At 41.8% G+C, this 23,926-nt stretch overlaps 1 protein-coding gene across 1 annotated transcript; it reads right to left on the reverse strand.

Moving 5' to 3' along the window:
* Positions 1–9,464: 9,464 nt before the first annotated feature.
* On the reverse strand, positions 9,465–15,588 carry LOC135567530 (zinc finger protein 883-like). Its single transcript, XM_065014892.1, has 3 exons — positions 14,619–15,588; positions 12,756–12,921; positions 9,465–11,853 (listed from the first exon to the last, which is right to left on the reverse strand). Exons 1-3 carry the CDS (start codon positions 14,655–14,657, stop codon positions 10,148–10,150), a joined length of 1,911 nt encoding a protein of 636 aa, XP_064870964.1. The 5' UTR covers positions 14,658–15,588; the 3' UTR covers positions 9,465–10,147.
* Positions 15,589–23,926: the final 8,338 nt, after the last annotated feature.

The following is a 23,926-nucleotide window of genomic DNA, read 5'->3' on the forward strand; positions in this document are numbered from 1 at the left end:
TTTGCTGCGATTACAGCTGTAAGTCGCTTGGGGTATGTCTCTATCAGTTTTGCACTTCGAGAGACTGAATTTTTTTCCCATTCCTCCTTGCAAAACAGCTCGAGCTCAGTGAGGTTGGATGGAGAGCATTTGTGAACAGCAGTTTTCAGTTCTTTCCACAGATTCTCGATTGGATTCAGGTCTGGACTTTGACTTGGCCATTCTAACACCTGGATATGTTTATTTTTGAACCATTCCATTGTAGATTTTGCTTTATGTTTTGGATAATTGTCTTGTTGGAAGACAAATCTCAGTCCCAGTCTCAGGTCTTTTGCAGACTCCATCAGGTTTTCTTCCAGAATGGTCCTGTATTTGGCTCCATCCATCTTCCCATCAATTTTAACCATCTTTCCTGTCCCTGCTGAAGAAAAGCAGGCCAAAACCATGATGCTGCCACCACCATGTTTGTGGGGATGGTGTGTTCAGGGTGATGAGCTGTGTTGCTTTTACGCCAAACATAACGTTTTGCATTGTTGCCAAACAGTTCAATTTTGGTTTCATCTGACCAGAGCACCTTCTTCCACATGTTTGGTGTGTCTCCCAGGTGGCTTGTGGCAAACTTTAAACAACACTTTTTATGGATATCTTTAAGAAATGGCTTTCTTCTTGCCACTCTTCCATAAAGGCCAGATTTGTGCAATATACGACTGATTGTTGTCCTATGGACAGAGTCTCCCACCTCAGCTGTAGATCTCTGCAGTTCATCCAGAGTGATCATGGGCCTCTTGGCTGCATCTCTGATCAGTTTTCTCCTTATATGAGCTGAAAGTTTAGAGGGACGGCCAGGTCTTGGTAGATTTGCAGTGGTCTGATACTCCTTCCATTTCAATATTATCGCTTGCACAGTGCTCCTTGGGATGTTTAAAGCTTGGGAAATCTTTTTGTATCCAAATCCGGCTTTAAACTTCTTCACAACAGTATCTCGGACCTGCCTGGTGTGTTCCTTGTTCTTCATGATGCTCTCTGCGCTTTTAACGGACCTCTGAGACTATCACAGTGCAGGTGCATTTATACGGAGACTTGATTACACACAGGTGGATTGTATTTATCATCATTAGTCATTTAGGTCAACATTGGATCATTCAGAGATCCTCACTGAACTTCTGGAGAGAGTTTGCTGCACTGAAAGTAAAGGGGCTGAATAATTTTGCACGCCCAATTTTTCAGTTTTTGATTTGTTAAAGTTTGAAATATCCAATAAATGTCGTTCCACTTCATGATTGTGTCCCACTTGTTGATTCTTCACAAAAATAAATACAGTTTTATATCTTTATGTTTGAAGCCTGAAATGTGGCAAAAGGTCGCAAAGTTCAAGGGGGCCGAATACTTTCGCAAGGCACTGTAATATCTACAGGCAATATATAATATCTACTGGTAATATCTACAGGTAATATATAATATCAAATTATAATAATTCATTAGAATCATTCAGAGCTGCAGGTGAAGGTGTCTTCCTCCACAGAGGAAAATAAGAGAACACTGACCTGTAGCACCACCTGTCTTCTGACAAAGTCTCACCAACCCAAATACCAAAATAACTACCTAGACCCAGTCAGCAGTAAGGATACAGACAGATACTCCTGTTCTGTAAACGGCCATGAGGATCTCCTCACTGTCACGATGTGGCCTTTTGGGTGTAGATTGTGGCTCCTCCCTTCTCTCTCTCTCCCCCACGTCAGGTTTTACAACTGTCATAAATACCTGGTGGAAACTCCCATGCAATATTGAGGGAGAGAGTCTACCAGAGCAAAGAGCTTCTCTTTAATCCCCAAAATGGGAGAGCTAAACCATTTCTATTTTTGAGAATGTGGAAATTGCCCGTGGACATTTAAAGAACAATCCTGTCGAAGTTGTTTGACACACAACTATATCTCTTAATGTGTACATTTCCCAGCTGTCAGGTTTACATATATATATTGAGAAACGTATGTGATTAAACATGAAACTATTTGTGAAAAGATGTCATGTGATGTTAACCTTCTAAATGAGTGGTTTTCATATAAAGATTCCAAGAACACAGGATGAGATGTTAGTATCCTTTGTGCAAGCACTTCCAAGAGTTAATGAACAGTGAGCCTGGTGAAATTTGGGGAGCGCATCGTCAGTAGTGTACCTTTGGTTCCTAGGGTGTTTCGGCCTTTCACACTATACACCCTCCCCAAAGCTGGCCAGCGACAGGGTGATCAATCCTACGCTTTCGTCCCATTCCCAATTAGTCATAGGAGTTGCCTTGTTGTTGATAGCCAACATCCCATGGGACTATGCATGGCAGGGGCGTCCTCCTCCCTGAGTCAAGCATTGTTGACTGCATACCTCCTGGCCCTCTCACTTCGGGGCACAGCTGGGGTCTTTCCTCTTCATCCAGAGCCACTGACTGCCGCCTTCTGCAGCCTCCGATACAGCTTTGATTGCCGAACGCTGGCTCTGGCCCTTAATTCCCAGGTCTCTAAGCAGTCTGGTTGTAGATGTTGCCACAAAACCTCTGCAGCCCACCTCCACTGGTCGGACTTCTGTGTTCCAGCCATGATGCCGTGCTTCGGCAGCTAGATCGTCATAGCGCAAATGTTTTCGCTCATAAGCCTCATATACTGAGTCCTCCCAGGGTACTGTGAGCTCAATGATGAAGACCTTGAGCGAACGGGACCAGAGCACCATGTCAGGTCTTAGGGTGGTGGTTGCGATCTCCGGAGGAAACACAAGTTGCCGGCCAATGTCAGCTAGCATTTTCCAGTCGCGGGCCAAGCGCAGCTGGTCTCGCTCTACACCATGGTGTAGAGCCGCTCTTCGGAGGTTTAGCCCCTTCGCGGACAAAGTTCGTCCGTAAGGGGTGTGATGCTGCTGGGGGTGGTAGGGAGTTGGTGGCAGCTCGCTTGTCCTCCAGGGCGGACGCAAGGTTTTTAAGGACTTGGTTGTGACGCCAAGTGTAGCGTCAGTGGGTGAGGCTTGTTTTATACCCTGTGAGAATGTGCCTGAGGTTGGCTGGCATGGAACAGAGGGCACAGTCTGGATCTTCACCATACCATTGGTGAAGATTAACTGGTGTTGGAAGGATGTCATATGTTGCTCTGATGGAAAAGCTCGACCGCCTCGCTTCCATGGCCCACAGATCCTTCCAGCTGATCTTTCTCTTCTCCACACTGTCCCATCGAGTCCACTGTCCCTGTTTGGGAAGAGAGACTGCCTTGGCCCATCTTGCAGTCTCTTCCTGATGGCGTACTTCCTGCACTACCATCTTCCGCCGCTCTGGTGCAGTGGCCTTACTCCAAGCAGCAAGGCTAGTTAGCCCAAGGCCTCCTCTCCCTTGCTGAACATGACCCACAATGTCAGCATGTCTGAGGGCTGCTGTTGCCTCCTGGACTGCTTTTCCTGGCCTCAATTTGCGCCCAGTTGCCAAAGTCGGCGCGTTGTTGCTCACCACTGGGTCTCGAGATTCATTCAGTGTCATCTGGAGCCTGGTTTTTGCACACTTGAATTCCTCTGTTAGACTGGTGAGGGGCAGCTTGAGGACACCATCTCCATAGAAGCCTATGGTGGTAAGGCATCGTGGAACTCCGAGCCACTTCTTTAAGTAGCCTGTGACTCCTCTTTCCATCCTCTCCACTGTTGAGATTGGAACCTCATACACTGCTAAGGGCCACAACACCTGGGGTAGGAGACCAAACTGCAGACACCAGGCCTTTAACTTTCCAGGTAGCTGGGTGTTGTCGATGGACTGTAGGCTACTACTGATGTCTTTGCGCAGCTGTTGCACCTGGTCTTTGTCCTTCAGGCTTGCATCATACCACCTTCCAAGGCTTTTTACCGGCTGTTCAGACACTGTTGGGATTTGGTCATCTCCGATGAAGAATTTCAGGTCAGAGAGTACTCCCTTCACAATCGAGATGCTGCATGACTTGGATGGTTTAATCTTCATACGGGCCCAGCTGATGTTCTCCTTGAGTTTTCTGAGCAGTCTCCTGGTGCATGGGACAGTGGTGGTCAATGTTGTAATGTCGTCCATGTAGGCTCTGAGTGGAGGGAGGCGGAAACCAGAGTCGACTCGCTGTCCACCAACAACCCATTTTGAGGATCTGATGATAACCTCCATTGCCATTATGAATGCCAACGGAGAAATGGTACATCCCACCATTATACCTACATTCAGGCACTGCCATGAGGTGGTGAACTCTGAGGTGGTGAAGCAGAACTGCAGATCCTGGAAGTATGACTTCACCAGGGTTGTCATGGTGTCCGGTATGTGGAAAAATCTGAAGGCAACCCACAGGAGTTCATGGGGCACAGAGCCAAATGCATTGGCGAGGTCGAGGAAGACTACATGGAGGTCCCTTTTCTCCACCTTGGCCATTTGGATCTAGTGCCAGATCATGCTGGAATGTTCCAAGCAGCCAGAGAACCCTGATATTCCTGCCTTCTGTACAGATGTATCGACATACGCATTCCTTTGCAGGTACTCAGCCATCCTCTGGGCAATGACCCTAAAGAAGATTTGGGCGGAATTGGCTGATGTTCACTGCATCCTTCTCCTTAGGGATCAGGACCACGCCTGCCCTACGCCACACTTTGGGTATTATCTTCTTTTGCCAAGCTGTTCTCATAAGCCTCCAGAGGAACCTCAGGACGTCTGGTGCGTTCTTATACACTTTGTACGGGACTCCATTTGGCCCCGGGGCTGATGCTGTTCTTGCCCGTCGAACTGTGTTTTCCACCTCTTTCCATGTCGGAGGGCTGGTCTCAATATGATGTTCTGGGGGTTCAATGGGTGGGATATCTGATGGGATGGCCAGATGTTTATGTCGCTTTGAGTCAAAGTTTGTTGTTCTCAGGTGCTCCTCTAGGTCTTTCTTTGTTGTTTTTAGAGCTCCACCTTTTTCCTTCGTGAAGAGACTTTTAAGGAACTTGAAGGGATCTTTATAGAATCAAGTTCTAGTTTGTTCTTTCTTCCTGCGTTTCCGTAGGTTCTCTGCTCTACGGAGGGATGCCAACCGGGTTTTAATGTCAGCCTGAAGTGCCTCTATGCCCTCCTTTTCCACTTCCGAGGCCTTCTTCCACTGTTTCTTAAGCTGTCGCCTTTCTTGAACGAGGCGCTTGATTTCTTGTTGCCCCCTGGAAACTGGTGGGGTTGGAACCTTTCTCCCGCCTTTTGCCTCTTCCACTCCAAATCTTTCTGTCCCGTACTCAAAGATGATGTCCCCCATCCTCTCCAACTTCTTCTCCACTGTGCCTCGAAGTTTCTCGAGGGTCAAGGTAAGGTCAGTATTCACTGTTTCCCACAACTTCTTGTCACTGGCGCCAGGCCACTTCACATACGGTCTGTGCCCTGGTAGTCTCCTCTTGACTGCAGGTCTGGGAGGCTGGGTGATTACAGTTGAAGTCAGAAGTTTACATACACCTTAAACAATACATTTAAACTCAGTTTTTCACAACTCATGACATTTAATCCTAGTAAAAAATCACTTTATTTTAAGAATGTGAAATGTCAGAATAATAGTAGAGAGAATGATTTATTTCAGCTTTTCTTTCATCACATCCCAGTGGGTCAGTGGTTTACGTACACTCAGTTAGTATTTGGTAGCATTGCCTTTACATTTTTTAATTTGGGTCAAACTTTTTCGGTAGCCTTCCACAAGCTTCCCACAATAAGTTGGGTGAATTTTGGCCCACTCCTCCTGACAGACCTGGTGTAACTGAGTCAGGTTTGTAGGCCTCCTTGCTCGCACACGCTTTTTCAGTTCAGCCCACAAATGTTCTATAGGATATGAGGTCAGGACTTTGTGATGGCCCCTCTAATACCTTGACTTTGTTGTCCGTAAGCCATTTTGCCACAACATTTATTTTTCACCTTTATTTAACCAGGTAGGCTAGTTGAGAACAAGTTCTCATTTGCAACTGCGACCTGGCCAAGATAAAGCGCAATTCGACACATACAACAACACAGAGTTACACATGGAATAAACAAAACATACAGTCAATAATACAGTAGAACAAAATAAAACAAAATGTCTATATACAGTGAGTGCAAATGAGGTAAGATAAGGGAGTTAAGGAAATAAATAGGCCATGGTGGCGAAGTAATTACAATATAGCAATTAAACACTGGAATGGTAGATCGGCAGAAGATGAATGTGCAGGTAGAGATACTGGGGTGCAAAGGAGCAAAATAAATAAATAAATACCAGTATGGGGATGAGGTAGGTAGATGGGCTGTTTACAGATGGGCTGTGTACAGGTGCAGTGATCTGTAAGCTGCTCTGACAGCTGGTGCTTAAAGCTAGTGAGCGAGATGTGAGTCTCCAGCTTCAGAGATTTTTGCAATTTGTTCCAGTCATGGGCAGCAGAGAACTGGGAGGAAAGACGACCAAAGCAGGAATTGGCTTTTTGGTGACCAGTGAGATATACCTGCTGGAGCGCGTGCTGCGAGTGGGTGCTGCTATGGTGACCAGTGAGCTGAGATAAGGCGGGGCTTTACCTAGCAGAGACTTGTAGATAACCTGTAGCCAGTGGGTTTGGCGACGAGTATGAAGCGAGGGCCAGCCAACGAGAGCATACAGGTCGCAATGGTGGGTAGTGTATGGGGCTTTGGTGACAAAACGGATGGCACTGTGATAGACTGCATCCAGTTTGTTGAGTAGAGTGTTGGAGGCAATTTTATAGATGACATCATCGAGGTCGAGGATCGGTAGGATGTTCAGTTTTACGAGGGTATGTTTGGCAGCATGAGTGAAGGATGCTTTGTTGCGATATAGAAAGCCGATTCTAGATTTAATTTTGGATTGGAGATGCTTAATATGAGTCTGGAAGGAGAGTTTACAGTCTAACCAGACACCCAGGTATTTGTAGTTGTCCACGTAATCTAAGTCAGAGCCGTCCAGAGTAGTGATGCTGGACAGGCGAGCGGGTGCGGGCAGTGATCGATTGAATAGCATGCATTTAGTTTTACCTGCGTTTAAGAGCAGTTGGAGGCCACGGAAGGAGAGTTGTATGGCATTGAAGCTCGTCTGGAGGTTAGTTAACACAGTGTCCAAGGAGGGCCCAGAAGTATACAGAATGGTGTCGTCTGCGTAGAGGTGGATCAGAGAATCACCAGCAGCAAGAGCAACATCATTGATGTATACAGAAAAGAGAGTCGGCCCGAGAATTGAACCCTGTGTCACACCCATAGAGACTGTCAGAGGTCCGTATGGAAGTATGCTTGGGGTCATTGTCATTTTAGAAGACCCATTTGCAACCAAGCTTTAACTTCTGATGTCCTGAGATGTTGCTTCAATATATCCACATAATTTTCTTTCCTCAAGATGCCATCCATTTTGTGAAGTGCACCAGTACCTCCTGCAGCAAAGCAACCCCACAACATGATGCTGCCACCCCCATGCTTCATGGTTGGGATGGTGTTCTTCGGCTTGCAAGCCTCCCCTTTTTCCTCCAAACATAACGTTGGTCATTATGGCCAAACAGTTCAATTTTTGTTTCATCAGACCAGAGGACATTTCTCCAAAAAGTACGATATTTGTCCCCATGTGCAGTTGCAAACCGTAGTCTGGCTTCTTTAATGCGGTTTTGGAGCAGTGGCTTCTTCCTTGCTGAGTGGCCTTTCAGGTTATGTCGATATAGGACTCGTTGTACTGTGGATATAGATACTTTTGGACCTGTTTCCTCCAGAATCTTCACAAGGTCCTTTGCTGTTGTTCTGGGATTGATTTGCACTTTTCGCACCAAAGTATCTTCATCTCTAGGAGACATAACGCGTCTCCTTCCTGAGCGGTATGACGGCTGCGTGGTCCCATGGTGTTTATACTTGCATACTATTGTTTGTACAGATGAATGTGGTACCTTCAGGCATTTGGAAATTACTCTCAAGGCTGAACCAGACATGTGGAGGGCTACAATTTATTTTTCTGAGGTCTTGGCTGATTTATTTTGATTTCCCATGATGTCAAGCGAAGAGGCACTGAGTTTGATGGTAGGCCTTGGTCCACAGGTACACCTTCAATTGACTTAAATGATGTCAATTAGCCTATCAGAAGCTTCTAAAGCCATGACACAATTTTATGGAATTTTCCAAGCTGTTTAAAGGCAGTCAACTTAGTGTATGTAAACTTCTGACTTCAACAGTATATTACCTGTGACAGTCAGTTGTTCCATGGAAGCTGTACCCCCATTTCTGCATTCTGTGTTTTAAATCTGAACTTGTACTCAGCTGAATCGTTCTCTCTCAGGTCTGTAATTCTCAGGGTGCAGTCTTTCTCTTTAGTCCCAAGGTACTCAGCACGAACGTGCATACTCTGGCACCGAGGTCAGGATTTTAGGCACCTCATTACATTTCTCTTGTTTAAAACCTCCTAGCACACGGATCCCGCTAGCGGGATCAAATTCGACGACATCCGGTGAAATTGCAGAGCGCCAAATTCAAAATATAAAATCGTAATATTAAAAATTCATGAAAATACAAGTGTCTTACATGGTTCAAAAGCTTAGAATCTTGGTAATCGAACTGCATAGTATTCGATTGTCTGAGGACAGCGCCTCACATTAGCATATTTTCCATATTTCCCAAACCATCACAGGCATCACAAAATAACAAATAAAGATACAATGAATCACTTACTTTTGCAGATCCTCTGTTTGCAATCCCAAGGGTCCCAGCTACACAATGAATGGTTGTTTTGTTCGATAAAGTCCTTCTTTATATCCTAGAAACGCTGTTTTAGTTGGCTCCATTGAATTCAATAATCCACTCCTTCAACATACATACAAAGGATTCCAAAATGTTACCAGCAAAGTTAATCCAAATAAGTCAAACAATGTTTTTTATTAATCCTCAGAATGTCTAACATCTAAAAAAAAAACGATAATATTTCAGACTGAGATTACTATGTCCAATAGGAAAGTAAAAGAATGAAGAATGCTCTTCTGCTGACAATGCAGTTTTTAAAGAAATGTCCTGATGTTTGCAGAGGTCATATTTGCATTGGCGCTCACCTTGGAAAGACTACAAATACTTCTTCATTTAAAAAAACAACAAGCCTAAAGCCTTGTATAAAACTGTTGACATCTAGTGGAAGCCATTGGAACTGCAACCTGGGAGGCAGAAATTATATCTTCCATTAGTTTCTTCAATTGTTATTGCACTCAACAAAAATATTTACGCAACATGCAACAATTTGTACGATTTTACTGAGTTAAAGTTCATATAAAGAAATCAGTCAATTTAAATTAATGAATTAGGCCCTAATCTATAGATTTCACATGACTGGGAATACAGATCTGTTGGTCACAGATACCTTAAAAAAAAAAGGTAGTCAGTATCTGGTGTGACCACCATTTGCCTCATGCAGTGCGACATCTCCTTCACATAAGACAATAGATTTAATGTATTTTTGTATTGAAGACATGTGTTCTGAAAATTACTAACTGGGACTCAGTGAAACTTCAATTAATAATTATTTATTATCAGCCAGCTGGAGAGGTTCCAACAAACTTAAAGCACCAGAGTAAACATCGATCTGGAGCTCTTTCAGGGTAGTCTTTAGTTCCCTAAAATACTGCTTACACAGACAAGTTATATTTGCATGATTTACATTATTCATAACTAATTCATCATTAACGTTTGGATCCTGCATGTGACTGGAACTGCATGTGACTGGAACCGTCTCCGATCTTAACATATAGAACATATTCTGGGCCTTCTGCCAAAAGGTCTGAGGGGGTCATGACCGTCTACCCTCATATCTCTACCTACAGGAACCAATGATTGTATGAGACAAGTACAATTCAAGACTCTGTCTTCAGACAACATTTCCCCCACACATGAATATACACCTACCATTGTTGAAGCATTATCCTACATTATTTAATGGATAACAGGAGTTAATGAAATAACATACAGCTCTGAAAACCCCCCCCACACACAGGACTCCTACTCCAAGACGCTTGATACATATGGATCCAGAGCTGCATATTAGCAACACAGGTTACCATGGTAATCAGACTTAGAGAATGGGAGATAACTCTTTACAAGATGTTTTTTATTTAAACTTTATTTAGGGATCTGGAACCGGTGCCTGAGAGGAGGGAGATAAAAGAAAACATGTTTGTGCTGCATTGTGTTTTTTCAGTGACCCTGAATGAGCAAAGCTCTTTCCACATAGACAGGAATAAGGTTTCTCTCAGTGTGTATTCGCTGGTGTGTAGTCAGGGTGAAATCTAGAGCAAAACTCTTCCCACACTGATCACAGCTATAAGGCTTCTCTCCGGTGTGTATGCGTTGGTGTTTAGTCAAGTTTCCTGATTGATTGAAGCGCTTCCCACAATGCTCACAGCTATAAGGTTTCTCTCCTGTGTGTATGCGTTGGTGTCTAGTCAGTTCTAATGATTGATTGAAGCTCTTCCCACACTGATCACAGCTATAAGGCTTCTCTCCTGTGTGTACTCGTTGGTGTGCAATCAGATTGGAATCTCGAACAAAACTCTTCCCACACTGATCACAGCTATAAGGCTTCTCTCCTGTGTGTATGCGTTGGTGTATAGTCAGGGGTCCTGATCGATTGAAGCTCTTCCCACACTGATCACAGCTATAAGGCTTCTCTCCTGTGTGTATGCGTTGGTGTGTAATCAGGTCTCCTGATCGACTGAAGCTCTTCCCACACTGATCACAGCTATAAGGTTTCTCTCCTGTGTGTATGCGTTGGTGTGCAGTCAAGTTTCCTGAATAATTGAAGCTCTTCCCACACTGATCACAGCTATAAGGCTTCTCTCCTGTGTGTATGCGTTGGTGTGTGGTCAGCGCTCCTGAATGATTGAAACTCTTCCCACACTGATCACAGCTATAAGGTTTCTCTCCTGTGTGTATGTGTTGGTGTATAATCAGGGATCCTGAATGATTGAAACTCTTCCCACACTGATCACAGCTATAAGGCTTCTCCCCTGTGTGTATGCGTTGGTGTGTAGTTAGGTGTCCTGACGTATAGAAATTCTTCCCACACTGATCACAGCTATAAGGCTTCTCTCCTGTGTGTATTCGCTGGTGTGTAGTCAGGTGTCCTGAGGTCCAGAAATTCTTCCCACACTGATCACAGCTATAAGGCTTCACTCCTCTGTGTATACGTTGGTGTGTAGTCAGGGAGAAATCTTGAGCAAAACTCTTCCCACACTGATCACAACTATAAGGCTTCTCTCCTGTGTGTATGCGTTGGTGTCTAGTCATGGCGCCTGAATTACTGAAGCTTTTCTCACAGTGATCACAGCTATAAGGCTTCTCTCCTGTGTGTATGTGTTGGTGTGTGGTCAGATGTACTAATTGATTGAAGCTCTTCCCACACTGATCACAGCTATAAGGCTTCTCTCCTGTGTGTATGCGTTGATGTCTAGTCAGGGCTCCTGATTTATTGAAGCTCTTCCCACACTGATCACAGCTATAAGACTTCTCTCCTTTGTGTACGAGCTGGTGTGTAGTCAGGTCTCCTGACTGATTGAAGCATTTCCCACAATCAAAGCATGGGTAAGGCCTCTCCCCTGTATGAATTCTCTGATGAGATTTTAAGGTTTTAGATGCAGCGAAACTCTTCCCAAAATGAGAGCAGTGGTACGGTTTCTCTCCAGTGTGAATCCGTTTGTGAATGATCAAATCCTTCTGTTTAGCAAAACTCGTCCCACAGTCAGAGCAGCTGTGGTGAGGTTTCTTCCCTATACCTCTATGCTGGTGTTTCTTGAGGTGTTCTGATCTGGAGAGACTCTTCTCTTTCTTGTCAGCATCATGATGTTGAGGCTCCCCAGATGATAAGCCCCTCCCACTGAGAGAGCAACGATTAGGGATGTCCCCTGTGAAACAAAGACATTGAATAGTTAGGTTTTGCAAATATGGGTCCATAAACATATGGGGCATTACATGAAATTAATGCTTTTTGCGTTCCTTAGATATTTTCCAGTAATAATTGTGCACCAATATTCAATTTTAAATCTCTGTTATATGAAATAAAGTGCAGAACACATACAGAACACATGGACAATTCAATTAATATGATTTGTAATATGAATAAACAGTTGCTAAAGTGACATTTCTGCATTTTTCATTTACGTCTGTCCCTCATTTTAAGGTCTACCCTGTTACATGAACTGAACTCTTGTTTTAATATGGTGAAACTATTCTTTAAAAAAAAAAAGGTTTTCAAAAGAAACACTGAACATCTAATAGTCAAATCAGAGTAAAAGCAGGTGAGCTGGTTCTACTCTATGGATTTACTGCTGTTTTGTGGTGGGAAACTGAGCATCTCAACCCTTCTATCCAGACACAGACATGATAGAGATGTTTTAACAATAACTTTTTATGTGAAGACTGCATTCAATTACTACTTCCTGTTGCACAATACTAGCTTCCATTCCGCCGTCACAAGCAGATTCATGGCTGGTTTAAAGGGCTATTTTACCAATGTAGTGTTTTTGTTGTTTTCAGAAGTCCCCTGTTATGGTCAACCCTGTTACTTTATTTGGGACATTGGCTCTTACTATAGTATTTATATTTCATTAAGCCTCTTGAGATGGCAAAACATGTATTTTATTAAGTTGAACACGTGCTCTTTATAACATGACAATGTTAAAATTATGTGAAATCAAACTATTTGTTTTACCAAGTTACACTTTGGGTGGAACAGCCAGATATTTTCATCAATATATAACTCGTCAATTAATTGTTACAGAAACAGACTGTAGTCTCATCCACACACCATGGTTCTTACTTAATGAAATCACATCTCCATGTTCCTCTTCTCCTCTCTCAGTTCCACTCTGCCCCGGTGTTTTCCTGCAGTCGACCAGACCCAGCAGTAAAGTACAGGGAGGCGATTGACCTGGGGACTCTGGGAAGGTGGAGGGGGACGGGCTAGATTTGTCCTGTTGGCCGCAAGAAGTATTCAACATAGATTAATATTAAACCAAACATTTTATTGGGTGCATACTTTGAATATCTCCTTTTTCCTTTAATGTTCAATTGTTCACTACAACCCACAAATCTAAGAGCATTAGATTGGTGGAGGATTGGGCTAGTTTCCACCATATATCTCATACCAGTCATTTCCCTTCAAACAGCGAGGAAGAGGTGAAGTGAGAGGGATAACTGGGCCCAAAATCTGGCTTCTGCCTTATTTGATCGAATATACATTTCATAAAGATTAGGTAGTTAGGAGTGTATTTGTAAAAGTAGGACACTTTTCAGGGAAGTCAGGAACCAATATATGTAATGGATGTGAAATAGCTAGCTAGTTAGCGATGGTGCGCACTAAATAGCGTTTCAATCGGTGACGTCACTGGCTCTGAGACCTTGAAGTAGTAGTTCCCCTTGCTCTGCAAGGGCTGCGGCTTTTGTGGAGCAATGGGTAACGATGCTCCGTGGGTGACTGTTGTTGATGTGTGCAGAGGGTCCCTGGTTCGCGCCCGGGTATGGGCGAGGGGACCGTCTAAAGTTATACTGTTACATATACACAGTCAGTTAGGAAAGGAAAGGCTAGCTTTTTCAAACAGAAATTTGCATCCTGCAGCACAAACTCCAAAACGTTTTGGGACACTGTAAAGTCCATGGAGAGTAAGAGCACCTCCTCTCAGCTGCCCACTGCACTGAGGCTAGGAAACACTGTCACCACCGATAAATCCAAGAAGCATTTCTTTACGGCTGGCCACGCTTTCCACCTGGCTACCCCAACCCTGGCCAACAGCTCCGCACCCCTTGCAGCTACTGTCCAACTGCTCTTAAACGCTAGTAAAGCTAAATGCATGCTCTTCAACCGATCGCTGCCCGCACCCGCCCGCCCGCCTAGCATCACTACTCTGGACGGTTTTGACTTAGGTATTTAAAGTTGTCCACATATTCTAGGTGTCTGGCTAGACTGTAAACTCTCCTTCCAGACTCACATTAAGCATCTCCAATCTAAAGTTAAATCTAGAATCGGCTTCCTATTTCGCGACAAAGCCTCCTTCACTCATGCTACCAAACATACCCTCGTAAAACTGAACATCCTACCGATCCTCGACCTCGATGATGTCATCTATAAAATTGCCTCCAACACTCTACTCAACAAACTGGATGCAGTCTATCACAGTGCCATCCGTTTTGTCACCAAAGCCCCATACACTACCCACCATTGCGACCTGTATGCTCTCGTTGGCTGGCCCTCGCTTCATACTCGTCGCCAAACCCACTGGCTACAGGTTATCTACAAGTCTCTGCTAGGTAAAGCCCCGCCTTATCTCAGCTCACTGGTCACCATAGCAGCACCCACTCGCAGCACGCGCTCCAGCAGGTATATCTCACTGGTCACCCCAAAGCCAATTCCTCCTTTGGTCGTCTGACTATCCTGCCGATCCTTGACTTTGGCGATGTCATTTACAACATAGCCTCCAACACTCTACTCAGCAAATTGGATGAAGTCTGTTTTGTCATCAAAGCCCCATATACTACCCACCATTGCAACCTGTATGCTCTCGTCCTTGCTACATATTCATCACCAAACCCACTGGCTCCAGGTCATCTACAAGTCTTTGCTAGGTAAAGATCTGCCTTATCTCAGATCACTGGTCACCATAGCAGCACCCACCTGTAGCATGCACTCCAGCAGGTATATTTCACTGGTCATCCCCAAAGCCAGCACCTGCTTTGGCCGCCTTTCCTTCCAGTTCTCTGCTGCCAATGACTGGAACTAATTGCAAAAATCACTGAAGTTGAAGACTTATATCCCCCTCACCAACTTCAAGCATTTGCTGTCAGAGCAGCTTACTGATCGCTGCAGCTGTACACAGCCAATCTGTAAATAGCCCATCCAACCAAATACCTACCTCATCCCCATATTTTTTTTTTCTGCTCTTTTGCACACCAGTATTTATAATTGCACATCCTCAACTGCACATATATCATTCCAGTGTTAATTGCTAAATTGAAATGACTTCGCCACTATGGCCTATTTATTGCCTTACCTCCTTACTTCATCTGCACACACTGTATACAGATGTTCTATTGTGGTATTTACTGTACTTTGTTTATCCCACGTGTAACTCTGTGTTGTTTTTGTCGCACTGCTTTGCTTTATCTTGTCCAGGTCGCAGTTGTAAATGACAACTTGTTCTCAACTGGCCTACCTGGTTAAATAAAAAAATAATATGGTAGTAGTGCCTGGACGTTACTAGTTACCACAAACAAAGCCATAAACCACGCACATTTCTAAAATGTATCTTATTAAAATGTGATTTAACCCTAACCTTAACAACACTTCTGACTTTATGCCTAACCTTAAATAAATTAAAATGCGATATAGACGTCTGTGGCTGTGGAAACACGCATGTCTGCCCTCTGATTGGCTATTATGGTCCCACCTGATCTTGTCTCTTTACCGATTGCCTTCCATTTAAGAAAACATGTATTTTCTTTGTTAGAACGGACACTTGAGTATCTGGTCAAATAATGGATAAAGTGTTCAAAAGGAATGTGAACACTTTGGGAGGAAGGAGAGATAATTAGTTCATAGTCACAGATTCCTAAACATGATATAGTAGTAGGCTTCTTTGACGAAGAAAAAAAATCCCAACAAGTTTTACCGTGATGTTTTTTGTTGTTGTTGAGCCGTTTAAACCGAACACAGGAAGTGGAAGATCAAAGACGATGAAAACTAGGCCGAGACATTTTGTACAACACAGCACTTATACTGTTAAAGCCAGACTTACCCGATCCATTGTGGAAGCTATTGTTTCTTTGTATGGAATGAAATATTGTTGGCTACAGTACAGTAGACTACTTTGTTGTAGTGTAGAGATAATGACTAGGGAGTTGCGGAGAGAAAATTCGATTCTCAAGGCTGCAACTGATGCGCCCCTAGACCAGAGCAATCAAAAATCTATTTTCATTTCAAAACGGAATTAAGGTCAAACAAATAAACGTCTCATGAAGCCTAATATTTCTTCAGAAAGTTCCTGGATAACATTTTACGTGATCTATAAAAGTCGAGTAAAGTCAAGAAAACGTTCAACACCCCCTCTCGCTAAGAATCCTGTTGTTTGTTATCGTCTACCCTTGCCTGGCAGCAACTTGGAATACATGGGCAAAAAGGGAGTATCTGAATAGGCCTTTAAAAAAAACTTTTATTAACAACAAATCAATACAGGAAGTACATATGGGACAACAAGTTTATATAAATAATATACAAAGGACAATTGGGCTGAGGGGGTACAATATCACATTACACAAGGACCATAAGTGACATACATACACCTATTATTCTAACAGCTTTTTTGTTAGTAGAGTATTTAATTGTCTTAAAGTACAGTTCAATTTATTTTTGTAAGGTAATAAAACTTGGTGTTTTGTTTGTAAATTTACATCTGTGAATATGAAATTTGGACAAAAACAATAATGAAATTAATTACATAAAATGGTTTCAGCTTATTTCTATCGTAGGTAAATAATCCAAGCAGTACATCTCTCCACAATAGTGTAAAATCTTCATAAATGTGTTCAATTATAAATCTACTGATGTCTTGCCACAGTTTTCTTACATGAATACAATGCCAAAAAAAGATGCAACACTGCTTCTGGCTGGTCATTACAAAAGGAGCAATTTGAGTTGATGTTTTCCTTAAACTTCTTCATATAGTGGTTAGCAGGATAATATTTATTAATAATTTAAAAGGAAACTTACTTAATTTTGTTAACAGATTGTAACATTGACCCTGTCTGTATGCCGATTACAGGTTTAACTAACGTTAGTTGATTTTAACATTGACACTGTGTGCTGACTACAGGTTTAACTAACGTTAGTTGATTGTAACATTGACACTGTCTGTATGCTGATTACAGGTTTAACTAACGTTAGTTGATTGTAACATTGACACTGTCTGTATGCTGATTACAGGTTTAACTAACGTTAGTTGATTGTAACATTGACACTGTGTGCTGACTACAGGTTTAACTAACGTTAGTTGATTGTAACATTGACACTGTCTGTATGCTGATTACAGGTTTAACTAACGTTAGTTGATTGTAACATTGACACTGTGTGCTGACTACAAGTTTAACTAACGTTAGTTGATTGTAACATTGACACTGTCTGTATGCTGACTACAGGTTTAACTAACGTTAGTTGATTGTAACATTGACACTGTGTGCTGACTACAAGTTTAACTAACGTTAGTTGATTGTAACATTGACACTGTGTGCTGACTACAAGTTTAACTAACGTTAGTTGATTGTAACATTGACACTGTGTGCTGACTACAGGTTTAACTAACGTTAGTTGATTGTAACATTGACACTGTCTGTGTGCTGACTACAGGTTTAACTAACGTTAGTTGATTGTAACATTGACACTGTCTGTATGCTGACTACAGGTTTAACTAATGTTAGTTGATTGTAACATTGACACTGTCTGTATGCTGACTGTTTAACTAATGTTAGTTGATTGTAACATTGACACTCTATGCTGATTACAGTATGCTGATTACAGGTTTAACTAACGTTAGTTGATTGTAACATTGACACTGTCTGTATGCTGATTACAGGTTTAACTAACGTTAGTTGATTGTAACATTGACACTGTGTGCTGACTACAGGTTTAACTAACGTTAGTTGATTGTAACATTGACACTGTCTGTATGCTGATTACAGGTTTAACTAACGTTAGTTGATTGTAACATTGACACTGTCTGTATGCTGATTACAGGTTTAACTAACGTTAGTTGATTGTAACATTGACACTGTGTGCTGACTACAGGTTTAACTAACGTTAGTTGATTGTAACATTGACACTGTCTAACGTTGCTGATTACAGGTTTGAAACTAACGTTAGTTGATTGTAACATTGACACTGACTACAGTTTAACTAACGTGACATTGACAAGTTTAACTAACGTTAGTTGATTGTAACATTGACACTGTCTGTATGCTGACTACAACGGTTTAACTAACGTTAGTTGATTGTAACATTGACACTGTGTGCTGACTACAGGTTTAACTAACGTTAGTTGATTGTAACATTGACACTGTGTGCTGACTACAGGTTTAACTAACGTTAGTTGATTGTAACATTGACACTGTGTGCTGACTACAGGTTTAACTAACGTTAGTTGATTGTAACATTGACACTGTCTGTATGCTGACTACAGGTTTAACTAACGTTAGTTGATTGTAACATTGACACTGTGTGCTGACTACAAGTTTAACTAACGTTAGTTGATTGTAACATTGACACTGTGTGCTGACTACAAGTTTAACTAACGTTAGTTGATTGTAACATTGACACTGTGTGCTGACTACACTACAGGTTTAACTAACGTTAGTTGATTGTAACATTGACACTGTGTGCTGACTACAAGTTTAACTAACGTTAGTTGATTGTAACATTGACACTGTGTGCTGACTACAGGTTTAACTAACGTTAGTTGATTGTAACATTGACACTGTCTGTGTGCTGACTACAGGTTTAACTAACGTTAGTTGATTGTAACATTGACACTGTGTGCTGACTACAGGTTTAACTAACGTTAGTTGATTGTAACATTGACCCTGTCTGTATGCTGACTACAGGTTTAACTAACGTTAGTTGATTGTAACATTGACACTGTGTGCTGACTACAGGTTTAACTAACGTTAGTTGATTGTAACATTGACACTGTCTGTATGCTGACTACAGGTTTAACTAATGTTAGTTGATTGTAACATTGACACTGTCTGTGTGCTGACTACAGGTTTAACTAACGTTAGTTGATTGTAACATTGACACTGTGTGCTGACTACAGGTTTAACTAACGTTAGTTGATTGTAACATTGACCCTGTCTGTATGCTGACTACAGGTTTAACTAACGTTAGTTGATTGTAACATTGACACTGTGTGCTGACTACAGGTTTAACTAACGTTAGTTGATTGTAACATTGACCCTGTCTGTATGCTGACTACAGGTTTAACTAACGTTAGTTGATTGTAACATTGACCCTGTCTGTATGCTGACTACAAGTTTAACTAACGTTAGTTTAACTAACGTTAGTTGATTGTAACATTGACACTGTGTGCTGACTACAGGTTTAACTAACGTTAGTTGATTGTAACATTGACACTGTGTGCTGACTACAGGTTTAACTAACGTTAGTTGATTGTAACATTGACACTGTGTGCTGATTTTAACTAACGACATTGACACTGTGTGCTGACTACAGGTTTAACTAACGTTAGTTGATTGTAACATTGACACTGTGTGCTGACTACAGGTTTAACTAACGTTAGTTGATTGTAACATTGACACTGTGTGCTGACTACAGGTTTAACTAACGTTAGTTGATTGTAACATTGACACTGTCTGTGCTGACTACAGGTTTAACTAACGTTAGTTGATTGTAACATTGACACTGTGTGCTGATTACAGGTTTAACTAACGTTAGTTGATTGTAACATTGACACTGTGTGTATGCTGATTACAGGTTTAACTAACGTTAGTTGATTGTAACATTGACACTGTGTGCTGACTACAGGTTTAACTAACGTTAGTTGATTGTAACATTGACAGGCGTGACTACAGGTTTACTGTCTGTATGCTGATGACAGGTTTAACTAACGTTAGTTGATTGTAACATTGACACTGTGTGCTGACTACAGGTTTAACTAACGTTAGTTGATTGTAACATTGACACTGTGTGCTGACACTTTAACTAACGTTAGTTGATTGTAACATGACACTGTGTGCTGACTACAGGTTTAACTAACGTTAGTTGATTGTAACATTGACACTGTGTGCTGACTACAGGTTTAACTAACGTTAGTTGATTGTAACATTGACACTGTGTGCTGACTACAGGTTTAACTAACGTTAGTTGATTGTAACATTGACACTGTCTGTGTGCTGACTACAGGTTTAACTAACGTTAGTTGATTGTAACATTGACACTGTGTGCTGACTACAGGTTTAACTAACGTTAGTTGATTGTAACATTGACCCTGTCTGTGCTGACTACAGGTTTAACTAACGTTAGTTGATTGTAACATTGACACTGTGTGCTGACTACAGGTTTAACTAACGTTAGTTGATTGTAACATTGACACTGTGTGCTGTCTGTTATTGATTGACTACGTTAGGTTTAACTAATGTTAGTTGATTGTAACATTGACACTGTCTGTACAGTGCTGACTACAGGTTTAACTAACGTTAGTTGATTGTAACATTGACACTGTGTGCTGACTACAGGTTTAACTAACGTTAGTTGATTGTAACATTGACACTGTGTGCTGACTACAGGTTTAACTAACGTTAGTTGATTGTAACATTGACCCTGTCTGTATGCTGACTACAGGTTTAACTAACGTTAGTTGATTGTAACATTGACACTGTGTGCTGACTACAGGTTTAACTAACGTTAGTTGATTGTAACATTGACACTGTTGATTGTAACTGTGTCTGCTGACTACAGGTTTAACTAACGTTAGTTGATTGTAACATTGACACTGTCTGTATGCTGACTACAGGTTTAACTAACGTTAGTTGATTGTAACATTGACACTGTGTGCTGACTAACAGGTTTAACTAACGTTTAGTTGATTGTAACATTGACACTGTGTGCTGACTACAGGTTTAACTAACGTTAGTTGATTGTAACATTGACACTGTGTGCTGACTACAGGTTTAACTAACGTTAGTTGATTGTAACATTGACACTGTGTGCTGACTACAGGTTTAACTAACGTTAGTTGATTGTAACATTGACACTGTGTGCTGACTACAGGTTTAACTAACGTTAGTTGATTGTAACATTGACACTGTCTGTATGCTGACTACAGGTTTAACTAACGTTAGTTGATTGTAACATTGACACTGTGTGCTGACTACAGGTTTAACTAACGTTAGTTGATTGTAACATTGACACTGTGTGCTGACTACAGGTTTAACTAACGTTAGTTGATTGTAACATTGACACTGTGGTTTAACTGACTTGACACTGTGTGCACTAGTTTAACTAACGTTAGTTGATTGTAACATTGACACTGTGTGCTGACTACAGGTTAGTTGATTGTAACTTGAACGTTGCTGACTACAGTTTAACTAACGTTATTGATTGTAAACATTGACACTGTGTGTGCTGACTACAGGTTTAACTAACGTTAGTTGATTGTAACATTGACCCTGTCTGTGTGCTGACTACAGGTTTAACTAACGTTAGTTGATTGTAACATTGACACTGTCTGTATGCTGACTACAGGTTTAACTAATGTTAGTTGATTGTAACATTGACACTGTCTGTGTGCTGACTACAGGTTTAACTAACGTTAGTTGATTGTAACATTGACACTGTGTGCTGACTACAGGTTTAACTAACGTTAGTTGATTGTAACATTGACCCTGTCTGTATGCTGACTACAGGTTTAACTAACGTTAGTTGATTGTAACATTGACACTGTGTGCTGACTACAGGTTTAACTAACGTTAGTTGATTGTAACATTGACCCTGTCTGTATGCTGACTACAGGTTTAACTAACGTTAGTTGATTGTAACATTGACCCTGTCTGTATGCTGACTACAGGTTTAACTAACGTTAGTTGATTGTAACATTGACACTGTGTGCTGACTACAGGTTTAACTAACGTTAGTTGATTGTAACATTGACACTGTGTGCTGACTACAGGTTTAACTAACGTTAGTTGATTGTAACATTGACACTGTGTGCTGACTACAGGTTTAACTAACGTTAGTTGATTGTAACATTGACACTGTGTGCTGACTACAGGTTTAACTAACGTTAGTTGATTGTAACATTGACACTGTGTGCTGACTACAGGTTTAACTAACGTTAGTTGATTGTAACATTGACACTGTGTGCTGACTACATGTTTAACTAACGTTAGTTGATTGTAACATTGACACTGTCTGTATGCTGACTACAGGTTTAACTAACGTTAGTTGATTGTAACATTGACACTGTGTGCTGATTACAGGTTTAACTAACGTTAGTTGATTGTAACATTGACACTGTGTGTATGCTGATTACAGGTTTAACTAACGTTAGTTGATTGTAACATTGACACTGTGTGCTGACTACAGGTTTAACTAACGTTAGTTGATTGTAACATTGACACTGTGTGCTGACTACAGGTTTAACTAACGTTAGTTGATTGTAACATTGACACTGTGTGCTGACTACAGGTTTTGAGTGTGCTGACTAGGTTGCCACCTGGTTTAACTAACGAAGTTGACCTGTCAGGTGACCACTACAGATGAACCCTCTATCCTGACACCTCTGGAGCAGTGCTGCAGGTATAACATGGTACATGATTAAACATTAAAGGTGCAATAAGTTGTGTTATCATGAATATATATACTCAGCTAGAGGAGAGAACATGATAAATGAAAAATATAATTTATTCATCTTTCTCAACTTTCACTCCCTTTTTCTCTCGCTCTCTTTCTCCTTCTCTAGGATCCGTCACTCTACCCTCCTGTGTCTGTCTGCGTCTCCTCTCCCTGCCCCAGTACAGTCTGTGATGTCATGAGGGACTCTCTTTTCCATGATCATCTATTCTCCGTAGCCCCTCTCCGAGCTGCACCTGTCCGCCCTGGACTGTCGCCTAGCGACCATGCTCAGAACCTTTGAGCCGTTGCCAGGAGCAACAGTGTAGCCGCCAAGGAGGAGGCGAGGATCATGTCACTCATTATAAGACCTTGGTTACACCTGTGACACATGCAGGGTAGTCTCTTAGAAAACAGGATTCCAAATGGGTTCTTGGCTGTCCCCATAGGAGAACTCTTTTGGGTTCCAGGTAGAACCATTTTGGGTTCCAGTTGTGTTTTGACAAGGTAGGGGTGGTATACAGAACATAGGGGCGGCAGGGTAGCCTAGTGGTTAGAGCGTTGGACTAGTAACTGAAAGATTGCAAATTCAAATCCCAGAGCTGACAAGGTACAAATCTGTCGTTCTGCCCCTGAACAGGCAGTTAACCCACTGTTCCTAGGCTGTCATTGAAAATAAGAATTTGTTCTTAACTGACCTGCCTAGTAAAATAAAGGTAAAATAAAAATAAAATAAAAATAGCCCAATTTGGTAAAAGACCCAAGTCCATATTATGGAAAGAACAGCTCAAATAAGCAAAGAGAAACAACAGTCCATCATGTTGGGGCTAGCCCTGAATACTGCCCCTTCTGGAGGAATTCGGCACCCATATAAACCATGATAAATTTTTGTCAAAAGTTGCTAATATATGCATATAAAAATTATTATCGAATAGGAAACACTCTAAAGCTTATAAAACCGTTTAAATTTTGTCTCTATGTAAAGCAGAAGTCTCAGGGCATGCATTCTCCCAAAGTCTCTCTTGTAATGAAAAAAGTTGCCACCACTTCAACGTCATCGTATACACACTTCCCAAGCAGTTATAACCATGGAAACAGTTTCTACGTCTTCAGCGTGAAGCCTGCTTTCGATGAGGCGTGTAACTGTGAGAATCGCGCGCTCACGAGACGTTCAGCGTGCCCAAACGTCCCGGTGACGCAAAAAAAAAGTTTCACCAATGGGAGCTGGGAAATTTCTCTCTCTTTCCCTCAGGATTGACTGAACAACGTGTGTTTCTTTGTTCGCCCTCACGATTGCTGTAGACCTTTATAACATGTTAAGGCTTAATTATAAACATAGTTTGACAAGTTTACTCGAAATATAATGTATACTTTCGACGTTTTGGTGCGCATCCACTTGAAATTTGCATACATTTCGACCGAAAAGTGTCTAGTTTGAGAACGGAAAGACACAGACTTGAAAACTGAACGGCTAACTTGGTGAGTATTAACCCTTCCAGGTCTTCTGAAGGAAGAACAGCCATGGTAAGGGAATATTTATGTCTTCATTTTGGATTTCTGTCGACTCCAAGATAGAGGAGTCAGTATGC

This window comes from Oncorhynchus nerka, unplaced genomic scaffold (genome assembly GCF_034236695.1).
Source record: "Oncorhynchus nerka isolate Pitt River unplaced genomic scaffold, Oner_Uvic_2.0 unplaced_scaffold_1948, whole genome shotgun sequence".
Taxonomy (NCBI): domain Eukaryota; kingdom Metazoa; phylum Chordata; class Actinopteri; order Salmoniformes; family Salmonidae; genus Oncorhynchus; species Oncorhynchus nerka.